At 43.7% G+C, this 26,799-nt stretch overlaps 1 protein-coding gene across 26 annotated transcripts in view; it reads right to left on the bottom strand.

Moving 5' to 3' along the window:
• The window catches only part of CADPS (calcium dependent secretion activator), a 410,937-nt gene that overhangs the window by 75,075 nt on the left and 309,063 nt on the right, over nucleotides 1–26,799 (bottom strand). For 5 of the 26 annotated variants that reach the window (XM_036430652.1, XM_045578979.1, XM_045578984.1 and 2 more), the window contains 8 exons: nucleotides 22,198–22,304; nucleotides 21,222–21,230; nucleotides 17,132–17,152; nucleotides 15,758–15,914; nucleotides 14,818–14,959; nucleotides 7,308–7,454; nucleotides 3,841–3,996; nucleotides 26–173 (listed from right to left, as the gene is read on the bottom strand). In XM_036430652.1, the coding sequence (XP_036286545.1) occupies nucleotides 26–173; nucleotides 3,841–3,996; nucleotides 7,308–7,454; nucleotides 14,818–14,959; nucleotides 15,758–15,914; nucleotides 17,132–17,152; nucleotides 21,222–21,230; nucleotides 22,198–22,304 (887 nt within the window). The remainder of the gene's footprint in view (nucleotides 1–25; nucleotides 174–3,840; nucleotides 3,997–7,307; nucleotides 7,455–14,817; nucleotides 14,960–15,757; nucleotides 15,915–17,131; nucleotides 17,153–21,221; nucleotides 21,231–22,197; nucleotides 22,305–26,799) is intronic. The other 21 variants (XM_036430656.2, XM_045578977.1, XM_045578981.1 and 18 more) reach the window with 6 other exon arrangements.

Raw genomic sequence — 26,799 nt, 5'->3', positions numbered from 1 at the left:
AGAAATCCATATATATATTTTTTACCTCTTGGCCCATTTCCATGCTGCAAAGTTTTGTTGATTGAGCTTTGGCATCAACCATAACATTAAACATAGTGCATATTGACTGTGGGACTCGAAAATCTGTTGATCGACTGGTTTTTTGCAGCTTAACTTCAAATGCAATCCTGGTTCTATTAAAACAAAGTAGGAAAAGACCAATTCAGCATGCGGATGGCAGCAGGCGGAGAAGACATTTTCTGAGGGGTTAGTGGAAAAAGAAAATTGAAGGCTGTAATCAGTTTCCATCGACAATGACTTCACGTGTGTTTTTTAAGAATGACTCTCCCAGCTCAGGAAGGCCTATTCAGGGAGACAGCCACACTCACCCTTCTTTCCCGGCAGTGCATGGGACACCTGTAGCTCGGCGTATTTCTGTCTATCGCTCACATGCTATGGATAACTCTAATTGCAGGAGAATGAAGGAAGGAACAAAAACCCAATTATAGCATTATAGCATATGTACATGCTCTCACACTGGCAACTGCCTACCTTGAATCCCTTCATTTAACCCCCCAACCCCGCCAAAAAAAAAAAAAAAAAGCAGTTTCTAATCTTCACAATCTCCTGGTGGGGAAAAACATCTTAAATGACACATTGTTTTATTTATTTATTAATTTTACCCTGGCTTTGAAAGAGACTGAAGAAAAAACAAAACATCAAGCTTACTATATTGCTTTAAAGACTAAAAAATGAGATGACTACCTTTGTAGAGGGGAGTGAAAGCAGGGGAGGTGGTAAGAGGGGACTTACACTATGCTTGCTTGCTTGTTTGCCTTGCCAGGTCAATGCTTTATTTTGCAATAAAAAATACATTGTATTTATAAGTAAAAATGCCATACTATACTTCCCAATTCAAGTCTTGACTAATGGTGGCAATTTGCTGTGACATAATTCTGACTTAGGTCACATTATGACACCAGCAATGCGCTAACTGCTTGTGGAAAAAGCGCGGTCCGACAAGGCCAGCTGGTCTACCGGTGTGAGACCTCATCCTTGATGTCAGCCTGCAAAGGGGCCTGGTGATGGTTTGAAAGGTTTCAGAGAAGCGGGTCCCATCCTCATCACATGTCTTCAGAGAAGAGCACCTGGTAAGTGAGTGGCTTTACTAAAGGTCCTTTGTCCAATGCCTCTTTTCAGCACTGTCCCAGTGGTTCTGAAGATCACGCAGCCACAGGGAAGGCATCGCTTTAAGAGGCATTGGTAGCAGTTTCCTCACAGTGCTGAGAGGGACCACACAGCTAGCTAGCTCGGAGAGGATGCCAGCTTGCGAACACACCCTGGGTGCACGAGGGAAGCCAAGTATAATTTCTAAGGTTGGAAGCCCAGCGCTTAAGAAAACTACCAAAAAGATGCCTTAACACACTCCTATATATTCTATGATCCTGTTAAAGATAAATGTGTCTTGGCTTCTAAAGACTCGGTGCACTGATGTAGCTTTCTAATCACGATGATCATTTTAAGCTCTGCTGCAAATACATCGTTTTCTGGTTTGGGGCAAAGGAGGCCTGATGGGAACTGAGTTGGACAGGTCCCCGTGCTGATCTGAGGTTCCCTGGCCAGGCACGGCCCAACTTGAGGAGGGAAGTGCTAAGTCGATCCCTTACAATGAAGTAATCATCTTCTGCTTTCACAGGAGAGCTGCTCATAGCCCTTAGAGCGAGGGGCTGTAAAAACAGGCAGCCGGATGCAAAATTAATATGACCGAGAAGGTTCTGTGGGACAAAAGGCAGGAACGGAGGGGTCATTTAATCCAGCTGAGTTAGGGGGCTCCGTGTTCTGTGTGGAGCACAGCGCCTGATATAGACTGGACTAGAGGCTCTGTCAGTTTCATGAAGTGGATGATGTCATCAGGTGAGTGATTTCAATTTCTTAGAAACTTGGCAGTGAGGAGTACGGACTGACTTTTGGTGTTGCATATTTACATCCATGAAATCATGCCCTTACTCTGCTATCCTAGAACAGGGGCCCTTTATTCTATCCCAAAGAGAAAAGCCAAGGTGCTAGGCTCTCCTAATGTGGGCTCTATGTCTTCAAACACCCACAGACTGCTTCATGTCTTACCCGCTGGCCCAGGCTGTCTGGGGACGATATTGCCATGCATGTATGCTCTTGGCTGGTTTGTGCTTAGACTGGGGCCTGAACTGGAAGGGACACCAGGGTCAGGAGTACATGTGCAGGTGACCAACTCCTAGTAATAAACAGTTACTTAACAGCAACCATGAGTCAAGCATGATGCTGGGGCCTGGGATGGGTGAGGAGCTCAAAATGAACAAGATACACTGCTTGCCACTGAGGAGCTCACACTCGTTGAGTGGCTGACCACGATCCCACCTATATGTCATCTGCTATTACTTATTATCTATTCAAAAGACTGGCTCTCCAGAGAAGGGCATGCGTGTCTTTCTGTGCAACCGTGTGCACAGATGAGAAGCTAGTGGGCCTCATTTTAATGCTTTACAGTCCCAGGGACAGCCAGGGGAGAGTGTTTTGCCAGAGGAGCCATTTTGACAAGCAGTTTTGTGTGAAATGGTTTAGCCATAGGAAAAGATTGGCTTTTCCTAAAATTGAGTCAGACTCTGTAGAAGATGGTGAGAGTCAAAACCCGAAGGAAACATTTTGACCTTAAGGTTGAGAAATAGGCCTGTCTTGGATCCCAAGAATGGGAAGAAAAGGACAAAGCACAGAATCTGGATCACAAGGACTTGAGTTTCCTGAGGATTCTTCATAGCACATCGCGTTCTCTAATTCCTGCCAAGAAGCTCACCTACCAGCGACTATGTCATTGTTCTGCCTTTTGGTTCTGGTTTTAATGCTATTACATCCCTTTTCTTTTTCCAAGATACAACACGATGAATTCAGAGCAAACCCAGTCCCCAACTCTCACAATATTTACTAAGTATTTTGTGGTCCATCAACTAAATTATACAACATCTGGAAATCCAAGGGTCCTGTGATGCTTGTGGTCTTCTTTTTTTGAATGAGGAATAATAATGGAATTGTTGGGAACTGGCAAAAGCACTTGGATATGTGTCTGGGGACAGAAAGGGTGATGATAATGGTGTCATGTCAGAGGCAGTATGGATACAGACACTCCATGAAGGAAGAGTGCAGTCCTTGGTACGCCGGGAACTCAGTGCTGTGCCTGCGGAGAGGACAAGCTCAAACAATTCCTGTAGAAAGGATGCGTGCCATTCTGCCGGCCTTCAGAACAGCCCACCTGGGGACTGCCCATGCAGCCTTCCCACTTCAACCCCACAATCCACTGGGACAAAGCAGGCAACATGTCTCATGCCTTCTTGTTGATATCTAGTTAGATTTTGCACAAGACAACTAGTAGCGGGCAGGTAGTACAGGCTGGGTTCACCTGTAGAAAATGAATGCTGCTGCCCAGGTCCTGCCCACATGGCTGGAAATTCACTAGATTCCTGCTCCCGCACTGGATTCGCTGGCTCAGGAATCGGATGTGCTTCTTTGATTTCGATCTAGCTGCCCACCACGCATACCACACTCCTACATTTAAATTATGTTTACTAAGTACTTTGTGCCAGATGCTGCTAGATGTCAGAGATCCAAACAAGAACTGGCATGGAGTCTTTCCTATGGAACTCAGTGAAATAACAGCCACATCGTTTGCTTGGGGCAGGTGAACAGAAGCTGGACTTGGGTAGCCACCACTCCCATGGACTTTGATAAGGAATCACTTTCTCAAAAAAACTCCAAATCATGGCCAATCAGCCCTGCTCCTGGCCCGTGTGTGGTGGGAAAGGCGTACAGCGACCGCCCAGGCACAGGGCTTACCTTTTGACACAAGACTCTATCATGTCACTTGCCATCAGCTTCAGCCGTTGCTCCAGGTGCTTCCCAAACTCTTCCTCGGGCCAGTGTAAGTCCCGAATGAAAGTCTGAAGGGCATCGAGCTTCCAGAACAGATCCTCTGAGGTGCCTGATCCGTTGCTGGCAGGGTAAAAAAATAAAAAAAAATAAAAACAAGAGTCACCCACTGGCCTTGGGCTCTGAAACGCTGACACGAAGACAACTGGGACTAGAAGGCTTGAGGCAAACAGTAGCTTCAACATACAAAACGACGCGTGTCGGCGGTGGAGGTGGGGGCATTCTCCACCGGCAGATTTTGAGTTTTACCATACATGACCTAGTCGGCTTTGTTCAGCCAATCATTCAGACCAGTGAGAAGTCTGAGGGACGCATTGCCCCGTAACGGCCAGGAGAACAGTGTATGGTAAAAATCAGCCTTCTTTTAATAACCACATTAACACATGTGATGATTCAGATGAAGGCCACGGACCAGAGGGAGAAGTAAGTCTCAACAAATAATAACTACATGGCAACATGCAGTTATTAAAGTTCGGGCTTCATGCATTTCCCCAGCTCCCCTCCAGACGGAGGCCTCTCGAAGACTGCACAGACTCGGAGTCATAAAGGGACAGTGCTAACAAAGTGGTGAGCGAGGACCTGCTTTCTCTCTTGAAGAGCTAGAGAGAAGAGGAGGTGACTCAAATTGAGACGAGTCCACCTGGACACCTTGAATCCATGCGTCTGCTCAGATTGGTTATCATTCCAATAGACCAGCCCGCTGCGCAGGCAGCCCCAGGGTGAGGGTGGGGATGGGGAGGTGAGTGGACATGAGATATTTGCAAAGCTTGTTGCTGTTTTTGTTTGTTTGTTTGTTTTTGTTTTTAAACCATTGCACCATCTTACCCAGTCCAGATGGAGGGATTGGTCTTGATTCCGTGCTGTACAATGATGTGTAAGAAACTTTTACCTGGGGCATCCACGGAAAGCCTGCGTGTGGGAAACGCTCCGTCTCTCACCCTCGTGCCCTTCTCTGGCTGGCTTTCTCTTTTGTAACAATGCCATTTGGAGCTCTGAGGGGTGGCCACCTCCCACCCCTTCCTCGCATACCACTAATGCTAACACGGTAATTTATAAAATGTCCAGCACACCATGCATTACCACTTGTTCTGACATCGTCTATAGAAACAGATGAGAGTGGGTGTTTCTATTGTGACAGATGCCAGCTGCATTGAATTAATGCTTCAGAGAGAAATATAGCTAGTGCATAAATGCATACACAGCTACTGCGGGGTGGCGGGCGGGGGGGATGGCTCCCAACATGCCGAGAGGGAGCCTACGGCCTCGACCAACAGGGACATGTTTTCAAGGACAGACCAGTCTGAGGTCAGTACGTAGACGTATCTGACACGGAGGAGCAGGTAACATGGAAACACGACCTTCGAGTGAAAGGTGGCAGAGGAGGAGACTGGAATTATGAAAAGATATGGAATCAGGCATTTCCTGGTGGGCAACTGAGAATCTAGACCTTCTTTTCGGATGCTGCCATACGCATTGCTCCCGAGTGGGGGGACGCTTTGTTTCTCCGGAGAGCTTCAGCCTTCCCCCTTCCCCGTCCTAGGCTTGGGAAAAAGAAACCCCAACTTTGTCTAGTCTAAAACCCCGTTTTGGAACTGCATGGTTGTATGTTTTAAATCATTAAGTACATATGAATGCAATAATTGGTATTTATTACAACAACATTTTGACACCCATCTGGTTTCGGAGTTTCAAAAAATTCTTCTAGGGTTTTTTTTTTTTTTTCTTTTTCTTTGAAGAGCTTATTATTAAGTTTTGACATGAGGAAAAGAATATTTTCTTTTTATTTTTAAGATAAACTGTTAATGTTAAGGCAATAGCACCAAGATTATTTTGATTGCTGAGCAGTTACCAAAATGTGTTCCCACTCATGCCTTAATTAATCGACAAGAGACCATTATCTGCTTTATTACAATGTCTTGATTCATATCTTTTCAAAAACAATGTCACAGAGCATGCAGAGAAGGTAAAAAGCTTTCAGAGATTTATTTTTAATTATTAACAGATAATACCTAATCTAACTTTTAATATAGTCATCTTAGCATGAATATGACTTATGGTTTTTTTTTTTTTAGATTTTTTTCAGCTATAAATTTGTAGAGGTTGTGATTCATCTTTAAAAGAGGAACAGACACACTGACCCCTGTGATTTCATCGTGAACTTGTGAACAAGCTCAGTTTTTAAAAAATATGGGCAGTGCTGGGGGGCCCGGCAGAGCAGTGGCTCTGGGATCCCGAGCTACCTGCATCACAGCACCGTGGAATGTCCAGGGCCGTCCTGACGGATGTGCTTTCGAGGTTTCAAAACTCACTGCCGGTTTCAGATCATTTTTTATTCCTTTGATACTCACACTTCCCTTTGAAAACGTGCCAATTTATTCTTTCAAGAAAAAGCTTATCTGGCCCATAATTAGCTGTGGTCTAAGAAAAGGATCAAAGGGGGGCACAGCATCGCAAAGCCTTATTTCACTTATTAAATCATGCACGTGGTTCTCATTTCATTTCCCTGAGGTGGAATTGAGAGGTGCTGGATCTTCTTCTTGCCGAGGAAAGAGAGAATTCATTTCTAAAGCCTGGGGACAAATGGCTGCTCAGCCTCCGTCCCCCTGACCTGCTGGCTGGCATAAAAGGGATGGCTGGGCCTCCAAGTAAACAAGCCCCACGTGGCCCCGGACCACAGGGGACACCACTATCAAAAAACTTTAGTATTTGTCTGTTTAGCTTTGCAGTCTCGCATTTAGAGACTTTGCTACCTAGGTCTCAGTGCACAGCGCCACATGATGACCTGGGAGAGTGTTGTTACACACATGACTGGGGCTTGATCCATTCGGAAATTTTCAGTGAGCCCTCAATGTCCTGCTAGGACAGCCTGCCATTTGCTGACACCAGAAATACACTTTCTGGTTTAAACAGTCTCTGGGGATTATTTATTTATTTTAGAAAAGAAAGCTTCAGGTAGGTGTGCTTCCCTCTTAAATTTGGATCAGGCCAGAGATGACGGGTCAGCCCATGAAAGAGGTTTTCTGGACCATTTCTGGATGAATAACTCCTAAAGCCATGCCACCTGTATTAAAAAACAAAAAAACGAAACAACAAAACATGGGCAGGATCTTTTTGCAAAAAGAATTCAGGAAGTGAAACATAGTCCTCAAGCATTCAGTGGGCGTAAGGAAAATTGTTAGTGCTGTATATATAGCAAATATCTTAAAAACACGCCACATGCCAGAAATAAACAATATTGTCTCTGTATGATCAGCAAAATATGTCTAATTATCCCTCTCCATCTCTGTTATATGGGATGTATAGAAATAAACAAGACATATCCATGCCAAGATCACTTAAATTTAAATTAGATCTAATGTGAACTGAATACACACTCAGCATCATATATAGCAGCCATCCATGACGGTGCCGAAAAAGTAGGCATTTGTGGGATGCCTAGAGGGATGTTAACTGGTAGATTTGGTACTTTGGGAAGGTTCACATTGGGTAGGTTCACATTGGGTAGGTTACTGGTTAAACTCCTGTGGAAGAAACAGACAGAAAGAAAAAATACCATCACAGTGACAATGCAGATGAGGCAGAAAAGCACACAACAGGTGTAAATAAACTGGCTAAATCCACAGCAAGACAACAGCAACACACTTCAGAAAGGAGCCGACAGATGGGCAGCGGTGGTGTGGCTCAGCAGTCGGAGGACATGACGGGGTTTAATGGAGAAATTAACCACAGAGCGACTTAAAAGCGTGGACAGTCATGGACACCTCTCCACCATGATCACATATTTCAGTGCCTTTGTGCAGGCTCTGCAGCTTCCAAGTCCATTGCCATGAGCGTCTAGAACTTGTCCTGTGCTAGAAACGTGAAGTTGGTGGAATCCTTGGCATTGCTGTGGCTAAGGGTGCTGGGAGGGAAAGAAAGGGCTGAGCACCTTATTTTTCTTACGTTTGTTTGTAACCTATTTTGAATGGAGGCACATTCCTGGGGCCAGATATTAGCTACACGATGTAACAGGAAATGTGCCCACAAGGTGGTAGAGGACAGAATCAGAATTCTTTCCAACCGCTGCTTCTGAAAACAGCTGTGTGTGCAATGGGGCATCTGAGTTGTAGGCAAAGATGAAAGAATTGTATCAAGAATGACTGGCTTCAAATAATTTTACAGAACACTTGAAAACAACGGAAACGTCCCCTCTCAAACTAAGTCCAATTAAAAAGAAGAAATATTGACACATGGCAAATTAAACACACACACACAAATTTAGCTCTTATAGTCAATTCTTTGGCCACAAGTGGATTTAAAATGTGGCCTCCTGTTATAGTGATTGCCCTCAAACGTGAGATAGGGACCTTACAATGAATGGCAGGGGCTCCTGAGGTGCTGAGGGGGCTGATTCTTGATCTGGGTGGTTGTTCTATAGGTGTTTTCAGTTTGTGACAATTAAAGATGTATTTTTCTATAAGAAGTTAAAATTTAAGTTAAAAAATGAATAAATCATTTAAAAGTGTGACTTTATAGAAGCTTTTTGTTCTTGAACAAAGATCCATCAACTAATGTGATGAAAGAGAGAGGAAGGGCTTTATGACTGGAGAGAGAAAAATAAAACAAATCAATAACCCCAACTCGAGTCAACCGCATCTCTTCCAAGGACTGTGTCACATGCCGTCCCAGGCTGGCATCGTGTGACTCTGGAGTGGCATTTTAAGGGTGTTCATCCAGCCAGAGTCACTGGCACGGTGGAGCCCAGCCTATGCATCTGAGAGGAGCCTTCCTGTGTAAGGAGGGTTGACAGCACTTTGGCAAAGGAGTTGAGGCTTTCTTTTTGGATCTTTCAGGAGAAGAGCGAGTTTGCCAAAGCAGCTCTGCCCGGGGCAAGCTGTGTTTGACTAACAGAACTCTTGCAAGGGCTTGAGCTGCCTCTGGGCTTGCTTGGGAGGTGAGGGGTGGGGGGAGGAGAGGGGCCGCAAGTCAGAAAATCTGGCCCCTGTAGGTAGTCTGGACAGGTGTCTCCCTATAGAAACAAGTTATTCTTTCACACTGACAACATAGCTTGTAGAAGGAAAAACCTGGCTTATAGATGGAAAAATCTAGAATGCAAACTGCCAACCTGGCATTTCTCTTTCTTGAGGGACACAGGTATCTCCCAGGTGTGTCCTTTACCCTTCACAGGTGGGAAAACGAACTGTGCTTTTCTGCCTGGGACTAAAGGGTACTCTTGTGAGAAGGGTCAAAAGAAGAAGCTAAATATGACAGTTCAGTAGAAGGGAAAATGGCACTTTCTGTTGATGTTTCTCTGTTTAACTGGGAATGTGCCTTTGCATTCAGTCCCTGGTGAGTCTTAGTCTTAAACACTGCCACATAACAAAACTGTTGGCGATTTCCACTGAGACATGTGTAAGCCCACATAAGCACATGTGATCATTAGATGAGGCACACACTGAATAATGATCGAGGAATTAGGAGAGCTTTAGAGATAGCAGTGCAGAAAGTTAAAATGTCAATTCTGAGCAAATTAAAAGTAGCTAGAAATAAATAACATACAAATGTATACAAAAGCAACTTAATTTAAACATATTAGTGGATGGTGGGCACACAAATCAGAAATGAGCTTTGTCTTGCACACAAAAATTAAAAATACTTATGTTAATCAGAGCATATTGTACTTGTAAAATATGATATTTTGGCTGGACTGCTGAGCTGGACTCATAAAACATTTCCTTCATGTGACATATTATAATGTTCTGTTTTCAGAAGGCTGAAGCATGCTTGATATTTCTGCTTTTAGCAAAATAATATAGTGCATTACTAAGGTTACTAATATTTCATTTGGATAGTAATAACATATTATAATTAGAGAGGAAATTTCAAGCATTATATACATGTGGATCTGCTGATGGATATAACCAATTATTATTTTAGAGGGCCCGTTAGCAACTACCTAAAAAGTCCATCATGCTTCTCTGTGAGAATCATAATTGGATATCTGTGAATAGTAGAAGAAGTGTGAATTGCAATCCTCACATCTGATACATGTTAAAAATTAGACTCATTCATTTTGGGGATGTGCTGAAAAAAGGATCACTCCCATGCATGTCAAAGGGCTCCATCTCTGGAACACTGGATTAGAAAATTCTCATCTGCTCGCTCCCATATGGATGAAAGCTACAACTATGTGGGCACCTCATCATTTCTGCTGATGGCAATCACTAGAGTGAGAGTCATTCCTTGCTTCTGGAATTGATTATAATTGAGACTGGGTCTCCCTGCAGAGAGGACATGGTTGGGTCTTCTCTCAAAGAAGCTTTAGGTTTATGGATGGGTTAGAAGTAAGATACGGATGTCTCCTATGTTATCAGCCATTCCTTGCTGAATATATGTAATACATCTTGTCGTCTCTCGGTGCTCTGGACACGAATGTCTCTCTCCGTGCTTATTCTTAAGTCTGATTCCTCCTGTGGGGCATGGGCACTCTGAAGTCTCATAGTTTTGAGCAGTATTTATCAACCTTGTATTCATTATCATCACTGAACCACCCAACTGCCTTCCCCATGAAAATGTACTAGCACCAACATACTGTAGGTGGATGTACATAACAAGAACAAGATATTTCTTCCCTCCCCCACTCCAAGAACCAGTTTGCACCAGCTTTGGGAGCTGTAAAGCCCCTGTTTAGAATGCACAACCCAGAGAATAAAGTTTCAAACTTCCTGGCATTTTAGAAGGTCCCACACATTTCTCCAACCTTATTGCTTGCTTTCTTTATAATCCATGCTGGCACAACAGGGCGCTGTGTTCTCACTTGCCCCCGTGTTTCTACTTCTGTTCATGCCTTTCCCAGTACCTCTGCACCTCTTGAAACCATAAGCTGTCCCTTTTATGACTCTTCAGTGGAAGTTCATCCCCTTCAGGCTAAGCTCTTCCTAATATTATTTGGTAAATACAATGGTGAACATTTAAAGTCATTTTTCTTGCATGCTTGTTGCTCAGAACTAACTAGATTGAAATCACCAACAGGGGGACATATCTTTTTATTCTTCCTTTCCCATAGCTTTTCTATTGTATCCTTACCATTTTCAACCTATATTGGTTCCCTAATAAAGGCCAGTTAAGCAATAAATACTCACTGGACACCTATGTCCCGGGCCCTGTTCTAGGTGCTAAGGAGGCAATGGTGATGAAATGTGAATATGGAAAATCACATTTTCTAGAAGGTTAGTGTTGAAAAAGTCTTGGGTATTCAAAGTCTCTGGTTTTCAAAGGAAGATACGGAGGCACAGCAAGGTCTAATGACTTGCCCAAGGTGACCCAGCACTTTGCGGGGAAAGTTGGGAATCTGACTGTGTGCCTACAGCTTATCTGCTTCAAAGCAGGCCATCTACACATTGCTAAGGTGTCTTTGGTCTGACAGTTTATTATTCGTTAAGATACCAACATCTTTAACAATCTGGAAGATGATACTATTTTAAAAAATGATTCCTGTATGTATACTTCAGGCAGAGAGAGGGAAGGTGCATTTTGAGAATTCCAGATTTTCTGTGTATATACAGCAAGAAGCAGGGTTCAGCTATCCCACTCAGAGTGATCCCCACTTGGAGCAGGAACCATGACACCAGATTTCTTGTGCCTGCAGGTGTTCACCTTGAGATCCAGAGTGGATCTGCCAAGGAAAAGGTAGTATGGAGAAGGTACTAGGCTTGGCAAGCTTTGGATTAGACGCTTTCTAAGTTTTCTTCCATGATGACTTGACTAATAGCGAACCAACTCTAAAGAGCTGGTGGAAATGTTGTCCATCCGCTAGTTAGAACCAAAAGCTGATACTCAGGGCTGCCAGAGAGCTGTGCCCACCTGCCCCGCTTGGGTGGTGGCAAGGTGACATTTCCAGGAGAGGGGTCAGGGCTCCAGGTCAAGCCTGGCCTGGGGAGGCTGTCTGTCTGCAGCTGTGGTGAGCAGCTGAGTGCTCTGCCAAAGCAGAGAGGTCCTAACCGTGATGCTCTCTGGCTTGATGGGAACAGCGATGAGCCTCCCTTCGCTCTCCGGGACTGAGCCTTTTGTCCTTCCTGCCGAATCACTTTACCAAACCCTCATGATGATGATATCTCTATTTTCTTTTCTGTGGCCATATTGCAAATTAAGAAAACCTGAAGAATATTTAAAACCTGTTTTTAGCAAGCTTGTCACAGTGTTGTTTTTCTTTAACATTTGAACACCAATTCTCAGGAAGGAAGCTTTTGTAGTGTGTTTTGCAGTCATTTAACCTATGATCAAATACCTATATCTATGACTTTTGAAAAGTGGGAGAACAGAACTGAGTATAACAAATGTTTGAAAGAAAGGCTGTGGTCTGTGTGTGTGTGTGTGTGTGTGTGTGTGTGTGTGTGCGTGCATATTGGGGGATCATGTGCCAAACTTCGAAAAGATTGAGGAAACCAAGTCTACTTATGTAAGTCAGTTTCTTGTTTTGAGTAAGTTTGATGCAAACATTCCAAAAAATCATTCCTTACTTAGAAAATCACCCACAAAGAAAAATGAATCTCTGCTTCTTCATCAACCCTCTAGCTCAGGGGTCGGCAAACTCATTAGTCAACAGAGCCAAATATCAACAGGACAATGATTGAAATTCCTTTTGAAAGCCAAATTTTTTAAACTCAAACTTCTTTTAACACCACTTCTTCAAAATAGACTCACCCAGGCCGTGGTATTTTGTGGAAGAGCCACACTCAAGGGTCAAAGAGCCCCATGTAGCTCACAAGCCGAGGTTTGCTCACGATTGCCCTGGCTGGTCAGATAAATGTATGTTCTTACTTTGTTTCTCTTCACATGGAAGGCAGTACAGAGAGACTCATTCCTTTCAATAGGTAAGAATGTCCCCAAGATCCTTCTCCTTTGTTTCCTGCTGACCATTCTGCAAATCTGTCCCATGGTATCCATACTTTGTCTTCAAATCCCCTAATACAATACGTGGTTTCCATGAATTTTAATTAAACTATGTTTTAGTTGGCACTTTCAAATATATCTACATGTTCTGAAGGGCATAATCCTACTTAGCATGAATTGGATAAACCACAATCATGTTAAAAGCTACATAAAAAATACATAAACATAAAAGATTCTCAGGTTATTATTTATGACTATTAGTCCTTCACTAATTTTCAGACCTTTAAATTATGGATCCATGAGTTCAAATTTTATTTTGTTAATCACTTTGTTGTAAATTCCCAACAAAATATTCCCACAGGAAGACCTCCAACTGTGAAAATCAGTTTGATTCTGTCTTTACTTCTGACAATATTAAGAATAGTTAACATTTTAAAAAAGAATTAGCAGCAATTTGCTTGGTGTCTGAAGAACTGAACAGATTACAAAATGGCTTTAGTGACCTTGTCATAGAACTTCTCAAATATTCTTGGACACCAAGTACGGACATTTTTAAAAATCAGTTTTGCATACGAGAAAACAATTTCATTGCCTTTGTTAGCCTTCTGGCTAGTGAGTGGAGGCTGAGGCCCTTGTTCTAGGGCCTTATAAGGATGCCAATCATTTCTTCCCATGTGTGTCCATAGTAGTAGCCTCCACATCTAAACCCAAGCAAGTAAACGCTATTTCAATACCATAGCTATTTTCAAAATGTGAATATTACTCACTTTAGCCTTTTCCTTCACAACAGTTCTTTAAGCACAACTGTAGGAATTACAGTGAGCATTAAAAAAAAAATAGAGTTCCTTGTTAATCAAGGGTCCCAGTTTTAGTCTCATGGGTAAAAAGTCACAGGGGCATAGGAAGAAACTGTTGTGAAATTGAGAATAACAAGCTCAAGTTCAGATTCCTTGGTATGTGTTTGCAAATAAAGAGCTACTGCCTATGAAGCTGCTCGCAGTAGGGTAGGTTTAGACACTTCCTCCCCAGCTCTGACGTGGCAGGAGGGCTGAGAAAACTATTTTGCATTAATTTCTCTGGGAGACCCTATATCCCCAGAAAGCAAGAGTTTGAGGTTGCCCTCCGGCATCTGGAGTCTGGCCCTCCTCCTTGCCTGGGAGTGGAGATGGCAGTGAATCCACTAGACATTTCAAGTAGATTCCCCAGACAATGTGGACATGCTAAATTCAGTCCACAGGATTTTTTGGAATTTGTCCTTTAGATTGATATCCCATTACAAAAATGAGTACTGTGGTCAAATAACCCTGGGTTAAGCAGAGTTAAGCAAGGCTCAGTATTACTATGTTAGTGTTTTGGAATACACTGACTGGTTGATTTGTGGCACCCCAGGAGACAAGGGTGTGGAGTGCATTGAAGATTCTAACCCTATTTGTCCACAGAGTCCTTTTCTTGAGGTAAATCTCAAAGGCTTAGGCCAGAGATTTTGCCTACAGGTCAGTCTCCTGCTTTGGCAAATTGAGTTTCATGGGAACACACTTTTATTCCTCTACAAATTGCCTATAGCTGCTTTGGCTCTATAATAGCAAAATGGAGTTGTGACAACGATCATGTACCTTGAAAAGCCAAAAGATTTATCACATGGCCTTTCATGGAAAAAGTTTGCTGACCCCTTGTCTAGACCCTGTGGAATACACTTTGAGAAACGTTAATTCCTAGGGAAAACATCATTGGAATAAGATACACAGTACAAATACCACAACCAGGGTTCTATCCCTTATTCCTAATTTATCCTGTGGAATAAAACAAAGATTTAATTTCATAAAACATTCATCAACCTCTTTCCCACTGCTCCTTTGGCCAAGGAGACTATACGCATCTGAGTCAGAAACACAGCCAGTGTTTGCTCTCCATCATGCTAGCACTGAAAACCATAAGACACCATTAATCCACTTCTGTATGACTCTCCAGCCATTTGCACCCAAACTCCGATGGTATCAAAAGAGGTTTCCTTACTTGACTGGTTCCCATGACTCCCGCTCAAAGCCCCTGTGAATGGATTGTGCAATTGAGGACTCCATCAAATCCACATATCTAACCACAAGTGGGGCAAACAGGTCTTGAAGGTGTTTGTGGAATTTTCCATTGCACAAATTATCTAGAACAGAGAAGCAGAGTCTTGGTAAGGGCCCACAGTTGCTTTGTCAGCATACAACATACACACAGAGAGGACTGTCTTCGACATTAAGCCTATGGCTTCTAAGAGAGCTTCCCCTCACTCCCCTCCCCTGAAAAAAAAAAAAAAGAGAGAAAGAAAAAAGTTCAGGAACAGCATCAAAGCTCATGCTTCAATCTGTGTGGGAAGAAAATGGAATTCTAAAACATTTAATCCATTTGCGTCCCTCTTGTCAAAAAGAAAAACAATCATGTCCCTTTAAAAGCAACAAAACAGCAACCCACACTCTTCTGGGATTCCTTGTACTCACTCCCTTCCTCCCATGCTGTTACCAGGAGGAGAGACCCTGCTACCCTTCCTTCATCACGCTCCCTGAGCAGGAAGGTCCACATTATGGCTCTGTGTTGTGTAAGAGACTCCAAGATGCTTAGGGTGTTGCTTAACTAGACTTTTTCTTTTTTTTTCATCTAAAAAGCAACTTTGGATAAAAATTGGAAAAAGTGAAGAGGTTAAATAGCTTGTTCCAGAACAAAAGAACCCCGAGGACACCACTCCTGACACTGCTCTGGGGTTCTTCTGCTTAGGTAAGAGAGGGCTTCTCTGTCACAGAGTATTCCTTGGAAGAAAGTTGATCACCCGTAGGTTTGTTTGTTTTTGAATTAATAATAAAACCACAAAGAGCTAGGTCCAACCTATATTCTGTCTGGGATACACGCATTTTAACAAGGCGCTCATTTGCACACGACGTGGGCAGGCCCAACAGTGGAAGGTGATACGTACAGTCGGTTCGCAGGAAGTCATTCAGCAGCTGGAACAGCGGGAAGCTGTCCCACGTGTCCGGGGGCTGCACCTCCAAGGCTGCATCCATGTCCACCGCGAAGAGCGACAAGAACGTCTCGGCGTGCTCCACCATCAAGTCCGACCACCACGCAAAGGCCTTTGAAATTTGGCAGAAAAACAACAGACAGAAAGGCAGTGAGCTTCTCACTCCCCAACAGGAGTTGGAAAGTGCAGCCCTCGCTGGCCAAGGTTCAGTGTGCATCAGCAGGGTTTGGTAGTTTTATTGTAAAGAGAACAGCGTTTTTGATTCAGCCGGGCCTCTGAAGCGTCCCAAGGCCATGCTTTTCAGGATTCCAGTCCTGCCTTCGAGAGCCCACTGGTCAGAAGACTCAGCTGTAGCTGTGACAGACGTGGAATTTCTGTTCAGTTTACAATAACTCGGTATGTTTTGGGTCATGCTCTTTATCAGTGTTGTTGGCTGGTTCTTGCTCTGAGGTATTAGAATTTGGGAGTTTCTTCACTGTGTTTATGGGTTTTCTGCTGGTCTAACTTGAAAATTTGCAATGAGTGTTCACTTAGATCTACACGTGTGGGGCTTAATTGTCTACAGTCTCATACAAGGTCGATGACTCGTATTTCTCCACGCATGGGCAATGTTACTCCTCTTTCTTACCAAGGCAAAGGAAACCATTGTTGCAATTATCACAAAAAGTTTGAGTCAAAAATCTCTCTAAGTGGGCAGCCTCTGGTTTTGTATTCTGTCTGTAGGGAAGATCAGGCTTACTCTGGGAACCAGGAAGGTAAGGACTTACTTTTCTACTTTTCGGGGTGGGGGTGTGTGGAGTGGGGTTGGACACATATGTACATTGAAAACCAAAAAATATCAGTGAAGTAACTCATTTTCATGCACGTGGGGACCTTGGAAATCATTGTGCAGGGTCTCCGGGCGACATTCACATCGGACTGGGCCAGATGTGAATGCAATTCAAAGGCACGCATGCATGTTGACTAATCATTTCTGGCAGGGAGCATGCAGAATGAGTGGCGGTCACAGGCCCTTTTTTTTTTTTTTTTTGCTGATTTCAAAGACAGCAAGAAAATAAAACATCGCCAGCCTCCTCTTGTCCCCCACCTCCCCACCCAGTGCCATAAAGTATTTACATGAGAAACACTTTCAGGAGCATTCACCGAAAAAAGATGGAAGGCGTTTGAAAACATGAAAGATGATTATGGAAATAATTCCATAAATGAAAGTGTTTGTTCAATAGCCAAGCTTTTCTGTCATCTATTGTTATTTGGGGATATTCTATCAGCCACTAGGAGGCAGACTTAGCGGTCCGCCTCTCTTCTTTCATGGGATTTCATTTTACTTACTTCTCCTTTATCAACATGTGGCTGGTTTGCAAATTAAATGGAAAAAATCAAGTCATGGACTATTCTTCCAGGTCAGCTTGGCTGGAAATAGACACCTGCTGTTTCCATTTTAATTTACAGTAAAACCTCACTGATTCAGAGTAATGGCCGTGGAGAAGGGCTAGGCGGTCAGCATAAAAGCCTACATTACTGGGCCACCTAAAAGTAGGTTGTTGCTGCTTTCAAATGCAGTCTGAGCACCAAAGTAGAAGGTACTCACTGGGAGTTATATGAATGCATCATACATGGAAAAGTGTTTTTCCCCCCAAATTTCTAATAATCATAATAGATAAATTGACATATAAATGGAAGTCAAAGACACAAAGGTTTAATGTGGCAGGTCCCGAGGTGAAACTTGTAAGAAGAGCCCTTAGAATTTCCAGGGAAAGTTGAGAGATTATGTTACACATTTTACTTAAGAAAAATTAAAAGAGACACACCTGCCATGGGATTGTCACCAAGTTCAAGTGTGTGGGTCTGAATCAAGGAGGTTTTATTGTAGGTTTACCACCTGGAGATGAGAGCCCTGAGGTGTGGGGCTTGCTCCCTGACTACCTGGCGGGATCCAGTGGAGGCAGGATGCCTCCGGCCCCCCTGAGCTCTCCCAGCCAGCAGCCTTTCAGGCAGAGACCCTCTACATGTCGGAATTTGCTGGGGCCCCACCCCCACCCTCACTGGAGGGCTGGCTGTCATCAGTCCTGATGCGTGATATTCACAGAATTCACGAAGGCACATGGCAATCTTAGCTGGTACTTATTCTACTTATTCTTTAGTTATTTGATAATAACAGTTACTGGAGAGACTGAGTTGCTTTCTGCCCTTCCCCCCCACCCCCACCCCCCTAGGATGAGAGGACAAAATGCCAGCCCTAGATGCCTGAAATTAACAATTGCTTAGCCTAACCTTGAACCTGTTTCTTACCATCTTTATTTAAAAGTTGCAAACCAGAGACCATAATCAGCACCTCCTTTACTATCTTTGGAGAACTCAGCCCCTCCTTGGAATTTAGTAAATGACTGAGCGATTGTCTGCAGTTGTGGTGTGAATAATCATTGCTAGGTAGCCCTGGGAAGAACAATGAATGGCTGCTGTGATAGGAACGCTTGCTCCTGAATTCTGGCAGAGGGACTGAGGCTTCTAGGGAACAGAGAGAATTGTAATGTACGGCTGCAAGGGGAGGAAGACAGAGCTGTTTCTGGGCTCTCAAGGGGATTCTTCCAGAACCTCATCCTTGAACCCACCTCCTGGAAGGGCAGGAATGATAAAAAATGAACAGAGTCTGTGTGACTGGATTGGGCAAGGCAAGTCGTCAAAATTAAAAACCCAAACAATATCTATTGGTTTTGTTTGCTCAGACGGGTGGATGCTATTTTTGTACAAAGCTAGCTCAACATCTGTAGGTATTGAAAGTCTTTATAAATCTTTTCCAAAGGAAATAAGAAGTTATACTTCAGATTCTAAATACTTACCTAGTGCTTTTCATTATTTAAAGGCAAAGGTGTATGCTTTAAGGGTAGAGTCAACCACACTGAACACACTGTATTTTTGTACACAAAGTCCATATATGTATGTACCCCTCTGTGTACTTCCATAATACATATATACATATACATACGTATACATAGAGAGAGAGGTTGAAGCAACAATACATGAAAGTGTAGTGTGTGTGTGTGTGTGTGTGTGTGAGTGTGTGTGTGAGTGTGTGTGTGTGTGAATAACTTAGGCTCTGAGAGCAGAATTATGCTGCAGGTAAGAGATGAACATGACACTGCGACCATATACTACATTTGTGTGTATGTGATGTGATAGTAGTCATGGAAAGTTTTTTCTCTTGGGGCATTTAATTACTTTATATTTGAATTCAAAATGGCCTTAAGGATTATTGTTTTTTGGTGCGGGATCAAGTCTGCTTGTCACTTTCACTTGTGGTGCCACCAAACATCGTGGCTGCCCAGCCAAGATCCGTGCTTAGGATTTAGTAATTTGCTAGTTTATTGAGCACTCAGAGAATGTGGCAGGGAGTACAGGCAGCAGAAAAAATGTTCATACTTCAGCCTTGTCTTTAGCATGCCAGGGCAAATCCTACCTATAGCTGCACCCCGGGCTCTTGACCAAGCTACATACTGTAATCAGCCAGGCAGTTTAACAATGACCAACACTTGGTCCCTCCCATGAGATTCCAACTAATTGATCGCAATCTGCCAGTGAACCTTGAGGACAGGTGCTGGGACAACTCCACCTTGAAATGAACCCACTCACCTTTCAACATATTCTGTCTATAGCATACATTTGGTGCTCTCCACCTTGGTTTGTACTTTTTATGGTCCTTTTTGTATTATTTGCTTCCATACCAATTTGTTCCTCATCACACAACAGTAGAGTTTTGTTGAGCGCTTACTATGTTGTGAGGATGGAAGGCTGCATTCAGCAGAGCATACTACCAGATGCTCTGTTGAATGCAGCCTTCCATCCTCACAACAGCCACATGAGCTAGATTTTACACCGAGTGGCCAGGTTATTATGATTTCTGAACGCATAATAATCTGTCCACTCAGTGTATAGTTATCTCCAACTTACAGGACAAGAGAGGTTAAGTAACCAGGCCACAATCACAGAGCAAGGAAGTGGCATAGCTGAGATTGAAATGCCAGCATCTCTGGCACAGAGCCTGCGCTCCTGGCCGCTCTGCCTTCTCTGCTCAAAGGCAAGACTGCCCCTGCCTCTGTGTCCTTCACAGAAGCTCAGAGGTCATCGCCTCAGTGCTCACCACACAGGTAGCTTTTGATCGACTGAGTGAGGATGTTTTGTATTTGGGTGAAATGACTAATTCAGGAAATAATCCTGTACTTTTATCTAAAAACCAACTGGGTCTCCAAATTCCAAAGCACGCTGATGCTTTCACTCCTAACTTCTAAAGCTAGTCAATGGAAACAGAACTGAACTGATGTTTACCCTGGCTGGCTTTGGAACATGTAAGGATAAAATATTTTTGTAAGCATGGCTACTAGGGCAGTTTCAGATGATGATTAGCCCTTGGTGAAAAAGTATTTGAGGAACAGTGGAAAAGAAAACTGTCTTTTTTTGGACTATTAACGTGCCTTGGGTACCTCTTTTGAGTAATTTGGGAAAATAGCCGTCCTTTCTTAGCCGGTAGCAGCCTCAAAAATAGCTTGTTTAGAAATCAAGGACACCCGCCATTTTCCTTCTTTCATTTAATTAAAAGTACAGCGGTGACTGAGGAAGACCTTCTCTGTGCGCATGTCTTCAAACATGGTGATTTGGTTTGTTATCAGGGGAGGGCAGTTCTGAGGTCACCACTCCTCTGGAGTTTACCTTTGCAGACCCCCAAAAAGAACATACTTACCATTACCTGAACCCCAAATGCCCCCAACCTGGAAAGAACCAAATCAGATGGGATAGAGTAGGAAACAGTTCGAGCCCAACTCAATTTGATGTGTCTGGAGGTTAGCCCTCGGCCTCTGTTTGGAGGGCGCTGGCTTGGCCCCTCTCCCGGCTCCCTGCTCTGCATTGCTGAGGCAGCGGGAGTTAGTTACACCCATGCTGAGGGGTCCTCACCCCATTCCTGGGCGGGTGCCATACAAGCACCGATTCTGTGGCACTCTCTCTCTATATAAATGCTGTATATGCGGTTCACATACAGACAGTCGCAGAGGGAGATTAGTATCACTCTGGGCAGCTACTGGTTACCACGCTCGGGACGCATCTGCGGTAAGTACAGACGGACAGAGGGACTGGGACAGGCTGAGGACAGAGTCACGGCAGGAAGGAGGCACGTGTCGGGATGTAACTGCAGTCGTGGTCAGGTGTATCAACTGCTTCATGCACGCACGAGAGGACCCCCCCTCCCCACATTGCCCCCACTGTGGAGGGCCCCCATGTCACAAGCAGCCCCTGCAAGTTGCTGTTACATTCCTCGGGTCGGTGTTAGGAAGCGGGAGCCCCAGGAAAGTCCCATCGGGAGACAGGGCACCGGAAGGGCATGCACAGACTAGGACAGAAGGTGGCTGGCTCATTCGGTGTCGGCACATACCTCTTTCCCCTGCCACGATCGGCCACGAGTGAGTGGAACAGTAGAAAAACAGGGAGGAAATTTAAATATGCAAATCAGGCATTATTCGGGATGACTGGGTTTATGGGTATTAGGTATTAGTTAACTGTAGTGTCAATTTCAGTTAGTCCGCAGGAAGGACCATGTTAGGTGCTTGAGGAATTACACTTATGGATTGCCTTTGCTTCCCCTTCTGCTGGAGAGTTGAATGGAGAGGAAGAGTGAGAGTTAGTGGGGTTTTCAGAACGAGCTATGACCCGAAGCTTCAGGGTGGAAGGAGGCGGTGTTTTCCCAGTGGGACCCCAATGGAACCTTGGGGTCTTTCTCGGAGGACTGGATTATTTTAAGTCCTTACAGGTTGGGGGCTTAGTTAGCCTTAAAATCCCTTGGTTTATCATTAGTATCACCGAAAGCACAGTTTTGACAGTGGTCTGTAAGAGAAAGGAAGCTGTATCTATTTAGATGGAGGTTGGAGAACCGACAAGTGGGACAACACAGAGTAATAATTCACTCTGACTCTGCCTGTGGCCACCAGGTCACCTGAGGTTAACAAATGAAGCTAAATCCAACCACGTGGCCTGCGATCCACACACCAAATAAAAGAAATAAAAGCAACAGTGGTGGCAACAACAACAACCACGAAAGACCAGAAAGCATTTTGCGTGCTCCGGACACGATCCATATGCAGCTCGTGTTGTAGTGTGAAATACACTCACCTCTTTGGCTCGTGGCTGGAAACATCTGAAAACTTAAGCCGAAGTGGACAACACACAATCCCTTTTGGGTTATATTCGGCAGCCTTCCCCAGGCAGCTCCTCATCCACCATCCACTTGCACTGTCTTGGCAAGGCCAGTGGAGAGCAAAGGGGGTGAAGGCCCCTCATTCCCAAGGCCACCTGTCCCCTCCGATCCGCAGCTGCAGCCGAGGGACCCGGGCCATTCCCCCTGCGCCGCTCACCTCTGCGTGATGCTCCTCATTCTGCTGGAGAACCTCAATGACTAGTTCAGCCAGGCGGATTGTGTCTTCGAGCTTTTTGGCGGGGGTGATTAACCGGCCTACATTTTCTGAAGCACAAGAATCTGCGTTAAAATGTGGCGAGAGCATCGGGCTGGCTTTGTGGCCGTTAGCACGAGTGGATGAGAAATTCTGAATAGTCACCAATGTTTTAAAAAAGGGGTCATGCAAATGTTAGGAGCCACAAGATTAGTAGTGAGCAAACCAGAAAGCCATATTATTGTTATCATCACCGCCATAATCATCATCATCATCATCATCATCATCATAGATATTAAGGGAAAGCAGTGCTCCAGCTTCAAAGTGGCATGGTAAGCTACATTTTCTTTGACAGCCCATTTCAAATTGAGTGACGTTTTGTACACGTGTTCTTTAAAGACAGCATAAGTATTCTATCTGATAGCACTGTCTACTGTGCTGTGCTACACAGGGAGGGGCGATGCTACAGGAACTTGATCTTGATTGCTGCTACTTTTGTTGCTGGATTTGTCCTTAAACATGCGATACTACAGAATCTTTTTCATTATAAGTCTGCAAGTTTAACAGGTACTGGAATGTTCGGTTTTTTTTTTTTGTTTGTTTGTTTGTTTGTTTTTAAAGCAGAACCGCCACAACCGGAGTGGATAGAGCATCGGTCTGTGGACTGAAGTGTCCCAGGTTAAATTCTGGTCAAGGGCATGTACATTGGTTGCAGGCACATCCCCGTTAGGGGGTGTACAGGAGGCAGCTGGTCGATGTATATCTCGCATCGATGTTTCTAGCTCTCTATCCTTCTCCCTTCCTCTCTGTGAAAAATCAATAAAATATATTAAAAAAAAAAAAAAAAAAGCAGAGCTACAGATCTTGCTGTTTTAAGTTGTCCAGGGAGGAGACTGTAACTTATGAACATTCCTGGGCCATTAGGTAGAAGGAAGGATCAAATTGTTGAAAGGGTGCTGGGGGTAGATTATTGGCTGAAGTAGTGGTCACTGAAATCTTACAGGGTTAGTGGCAACAATGCACCCAAGGTTTTCTCAATTTTTAGTTTTTATTGTGTGGAAAGGGTTCTTTTTAGCTGACTCAAGCACAAACCAAACTCTGGTTTCTGTTGCACCCTTTAGAGACCTGAATTCATGAATGTTTATCAGTCATCATGTTATGTAAACTTACAAATGTTTTTTTCCTGGCAGGGAAAAAAAGTGATATTTAACATATAAAGGATTTTCTTAGCCAATGAAATTGCCTGGATTCAAACAGTCTGAACTCACAGGGATCTAGTATTTCATGCTTAGGCCCCTTCAAATCTTGATGCCTCAGTCAGTTGTAGCTCTGGGGTACAATGGCAATAAGGATCACTTAGCCCAATTCCACAGGTAGGCACGTATGTGCCAAAAAGGACTGCCGAAACTTATTTCCTCTCTTCATCAAAGCAGATGTGGTTTGGCTTCAGGATTTTCCTTGGTAGAGAAGATTACTGAATGCTTCACAGGAAGGTTTGTTATTTTGTTTTGTTTTGTTTATGGGAGGGGTGGTGTTTAAACAAAACCATGGTCCCTGGCCTGGGTTTCTAAGTGGTCAGAGCACTGGCCCACAAACAGAGGGTCTTTGGCTCCATTCCCCATCAAGGGCACATAAAATCCCTGTCCTGGTAGGGTGTGTACAGGAGGCAACCAATCCATGTTTCACTCTTACATCTATGTTTCTCTCGCTCCCCATTCCCTCCCTTCCACTCTCTTAAAAAAAAAAAATCAATGGGAAAAATATTCTCAGGCGAGGATTAACAACAACAAAAAAATCAGGAAGTTGGTCTCAACTTTATAAAAAAGTGCCCCATAATTTTCTTTTTGTGCATTTGTTAGATAGGTGGTGACTATATCAAGTGATCAGTAATTTAGGATTAAAAAAGGAAAAACAAGTTCAGTGAAACACTATGCAAAAGGAATGTCCCTGCCCCTCTGGGAGCTAAGAGTGGTGGCCGGGCTGGTAAGATTATTGAGGGAACTTAGCCAAACAGGCCTGGTGACTAGTGTGAAAATGGGCTTTCTGGATTCGGGCCAACAGAAAGCTCCATTGTCTCTGCCGTGCTCAGGTGGCAGCGTGGCTGGATAGTGAGGGCCTGAAGGTGAGAACTGAGGGAACATAAATATGCAGATCAGCAGCCAATACCTGGCACTCGGAGCAGGCAAATGTGTGGAGCTGAGCTGACAGCACAACGCTTGGGCCAGAGCAATCAATATTTGGAGAAATTTCTAGTGAGGGGTTTGTGTGCTCTGGGGGCACCTGGCCTGTGTATAATTTCATAAATGGACTATGATAATTTCATTAGTAGACTTTCAGGCATTTCTACAAACATACTGTGTATATATGTTTGGGTAATAGGTGTAGAGTGAGGTGCTTGCATTTTGATAGTAAATATGCACAAGGCTACTATTTTTTATTAGTTGATATTCACATTTACACATCAATTTGCAAATTCCTCATTCTATGCTTATTACCCATTTGACACATACACCCACATACACACATCACACACTTACATACACTGTCTAGTAACCAGACAAGCCTGCACATTAATACAAATCTGCAGGAAGTCCCACTTGGGCATTTTGAAATCTCTTGCTTTAAAAGTAGGCAGCATTGTCCTTTTGGGTGGAATACTTACCAAACTTAGAGAATTTTGGCTGCACATGATATATCAAGTAGAAATGAGATAATTCCCACCAGTATTTTTATGCACTTGCATTTAAAAACTGTGAGTGATACTTATATTTGGAGAAATCCAAGATGCTTAAGCTAGGACCACCTGAAGATTTGTTTTAATAAGCAGTACTTTTAGATCGACTACAATATATATCAATAGATACACATAAAATGTACATGTGTAAGCAGCCATTCTCTGGGTGTGTGCACATGTACACAGACATCTGTATGCCTGATGTATATATACAGACAGTATGTTTAATAAAACCTTTTGCAATTTTACTTTAAACAGGCAACCATTAGAGTATGCAAGTTAAGGATCCTTTCATCGAGAATGCTTGATCTTTCAATTAATCCATGTAACCAGACTTTCGTTTGCCATGAATTATTATAGCTACAGTTCCACTGTGTGGAGATCAAGCCACTTTATTGAGACATAACACTCTTTTCTTTTTCCTCTTTCTTTGCATAGCTAACTTAGCATCTAAATGGCAAAAAAAAAAAAAAAAGGTACTAAAAGAGATTTCTCTAAGATGTTGTCTTTAAAGAAAATATTGTGCAAAATCCTTTAGCACCTCCTCCCTTCCCCGACAGAGGTCAAGGAGAAATTTGAGCTTAGAAATTATTTTTTCTTTTTGTTTGGTTTCTTCTGCTGTCTTGAAATGCATCGTAATATTTCTATCACCCAATCTCTTACTAGCTGGAGCACTGAAGAGGAACTAAAAATACAATATACTTAGTAAACATTTCATACAACAGAATTGAAGCTCATAACATAAAAAGAAATCGTCATGCAAAATGTTATGCAACAACAATGTTATTTTGTGCTGACATTGAGGTTTGAAAATGTTGCGTATGTCAGACATAGCTAGACAAAAATAAAAATGTGGACATTTGGAAATAAATGCTCTCTTTCCCAAAACCTGGTGTCAAACTTGAGAGCCCGAGCCTCAGCTTAGGATTCCAATCCAATCCAAAACACCATTTCAAGAAGGAAAATGAACAGAAAAGCAAACCAAACTAGGAAGCTGCCGACTAAAGGAATGGGAGAAGTTTATGGTACTTGATTTTGGCCTAGTCCTGCTGTCGAGCCTCTGACATAAAACGCTGGTCTGCATTTGGGTGGGCGGAGGAGGGCCCGGAGGTGGCCGGGGAGCCGCTCAGGTGGGTGAAGACAGACGATCAAAAAAGTCAAGAGACAAAGTGACTTTCACAAAGAGGGACCAGCAGGATGACGAACTCCGAAAAGAACTACCAAACAAGCAAGAAGGATAAAACACAAACGGGGAGCCGCTGCCTTCTCGGCGTGACTGCCCCATTACTGGACTGGACTCCGACCAGTGCCACCAACACCACCCTACGGAGACACTGACTGGCTGAACACACAGACTGGGGTCTTTATCCAGAGGGACGCACGTGAATGATGGTGGCAGCATCACTGACCAAAACGAGACTGACCGAAACTTTTGCACGGAACAGACGCCTGTATGGCAAACACTGCTTCCTCTCCGGGTGAGCAGGAATGGGACCCGGTCAGGCAGAGCTGGGAGACTGGCATCGCACCCTTAATATGCTGCTTCACCTCCTGCGGAACCTTGCCCCTTCTACTTAAACCTCCCTGTGCTTCAGTTTCCTCATCTAGAATCCGGGAATTCTAGTGTCTTTTTGGTGTGCCTTGCAGGGCTGCTGGTAAGAGCAAATGAAACAATGCATGGGCTAGATCTCTGCAAAGCCTAAGGTGCCTACCAATGCTTATTGTTCCCTCCAATATTGTGCAAAGGCAGGAATTAATTGCCTTGCAAGAGCAGATGAAGGACCGCTATTAGTTCAAGTGCGCTAGGGAATATTCTTGCTCCCTTTGTGGAA

Source organism: Pipistrellus kuhlii, unplaced genomic scaffold, assembly GCF_014108245.1.
Source record: "Pipistrellus kuhlii isolate mPipKuh1 unplaced genomic scaffold, mPipKuh1.p scaffold_m20_p_11, whole genome shotgun sequence".
Taxonomy (NCBI): Eukaryota; Metazoa; Chordata; class Mammalia; order Chiroptera; family Vespertilionidae; genus Pipistrellus; species Pipistrellus kuhlii.
Note: the sequence above shows the minus strand (reverse complement) of the source record. Positions and strands in the feature narration are given on the sequence as shown.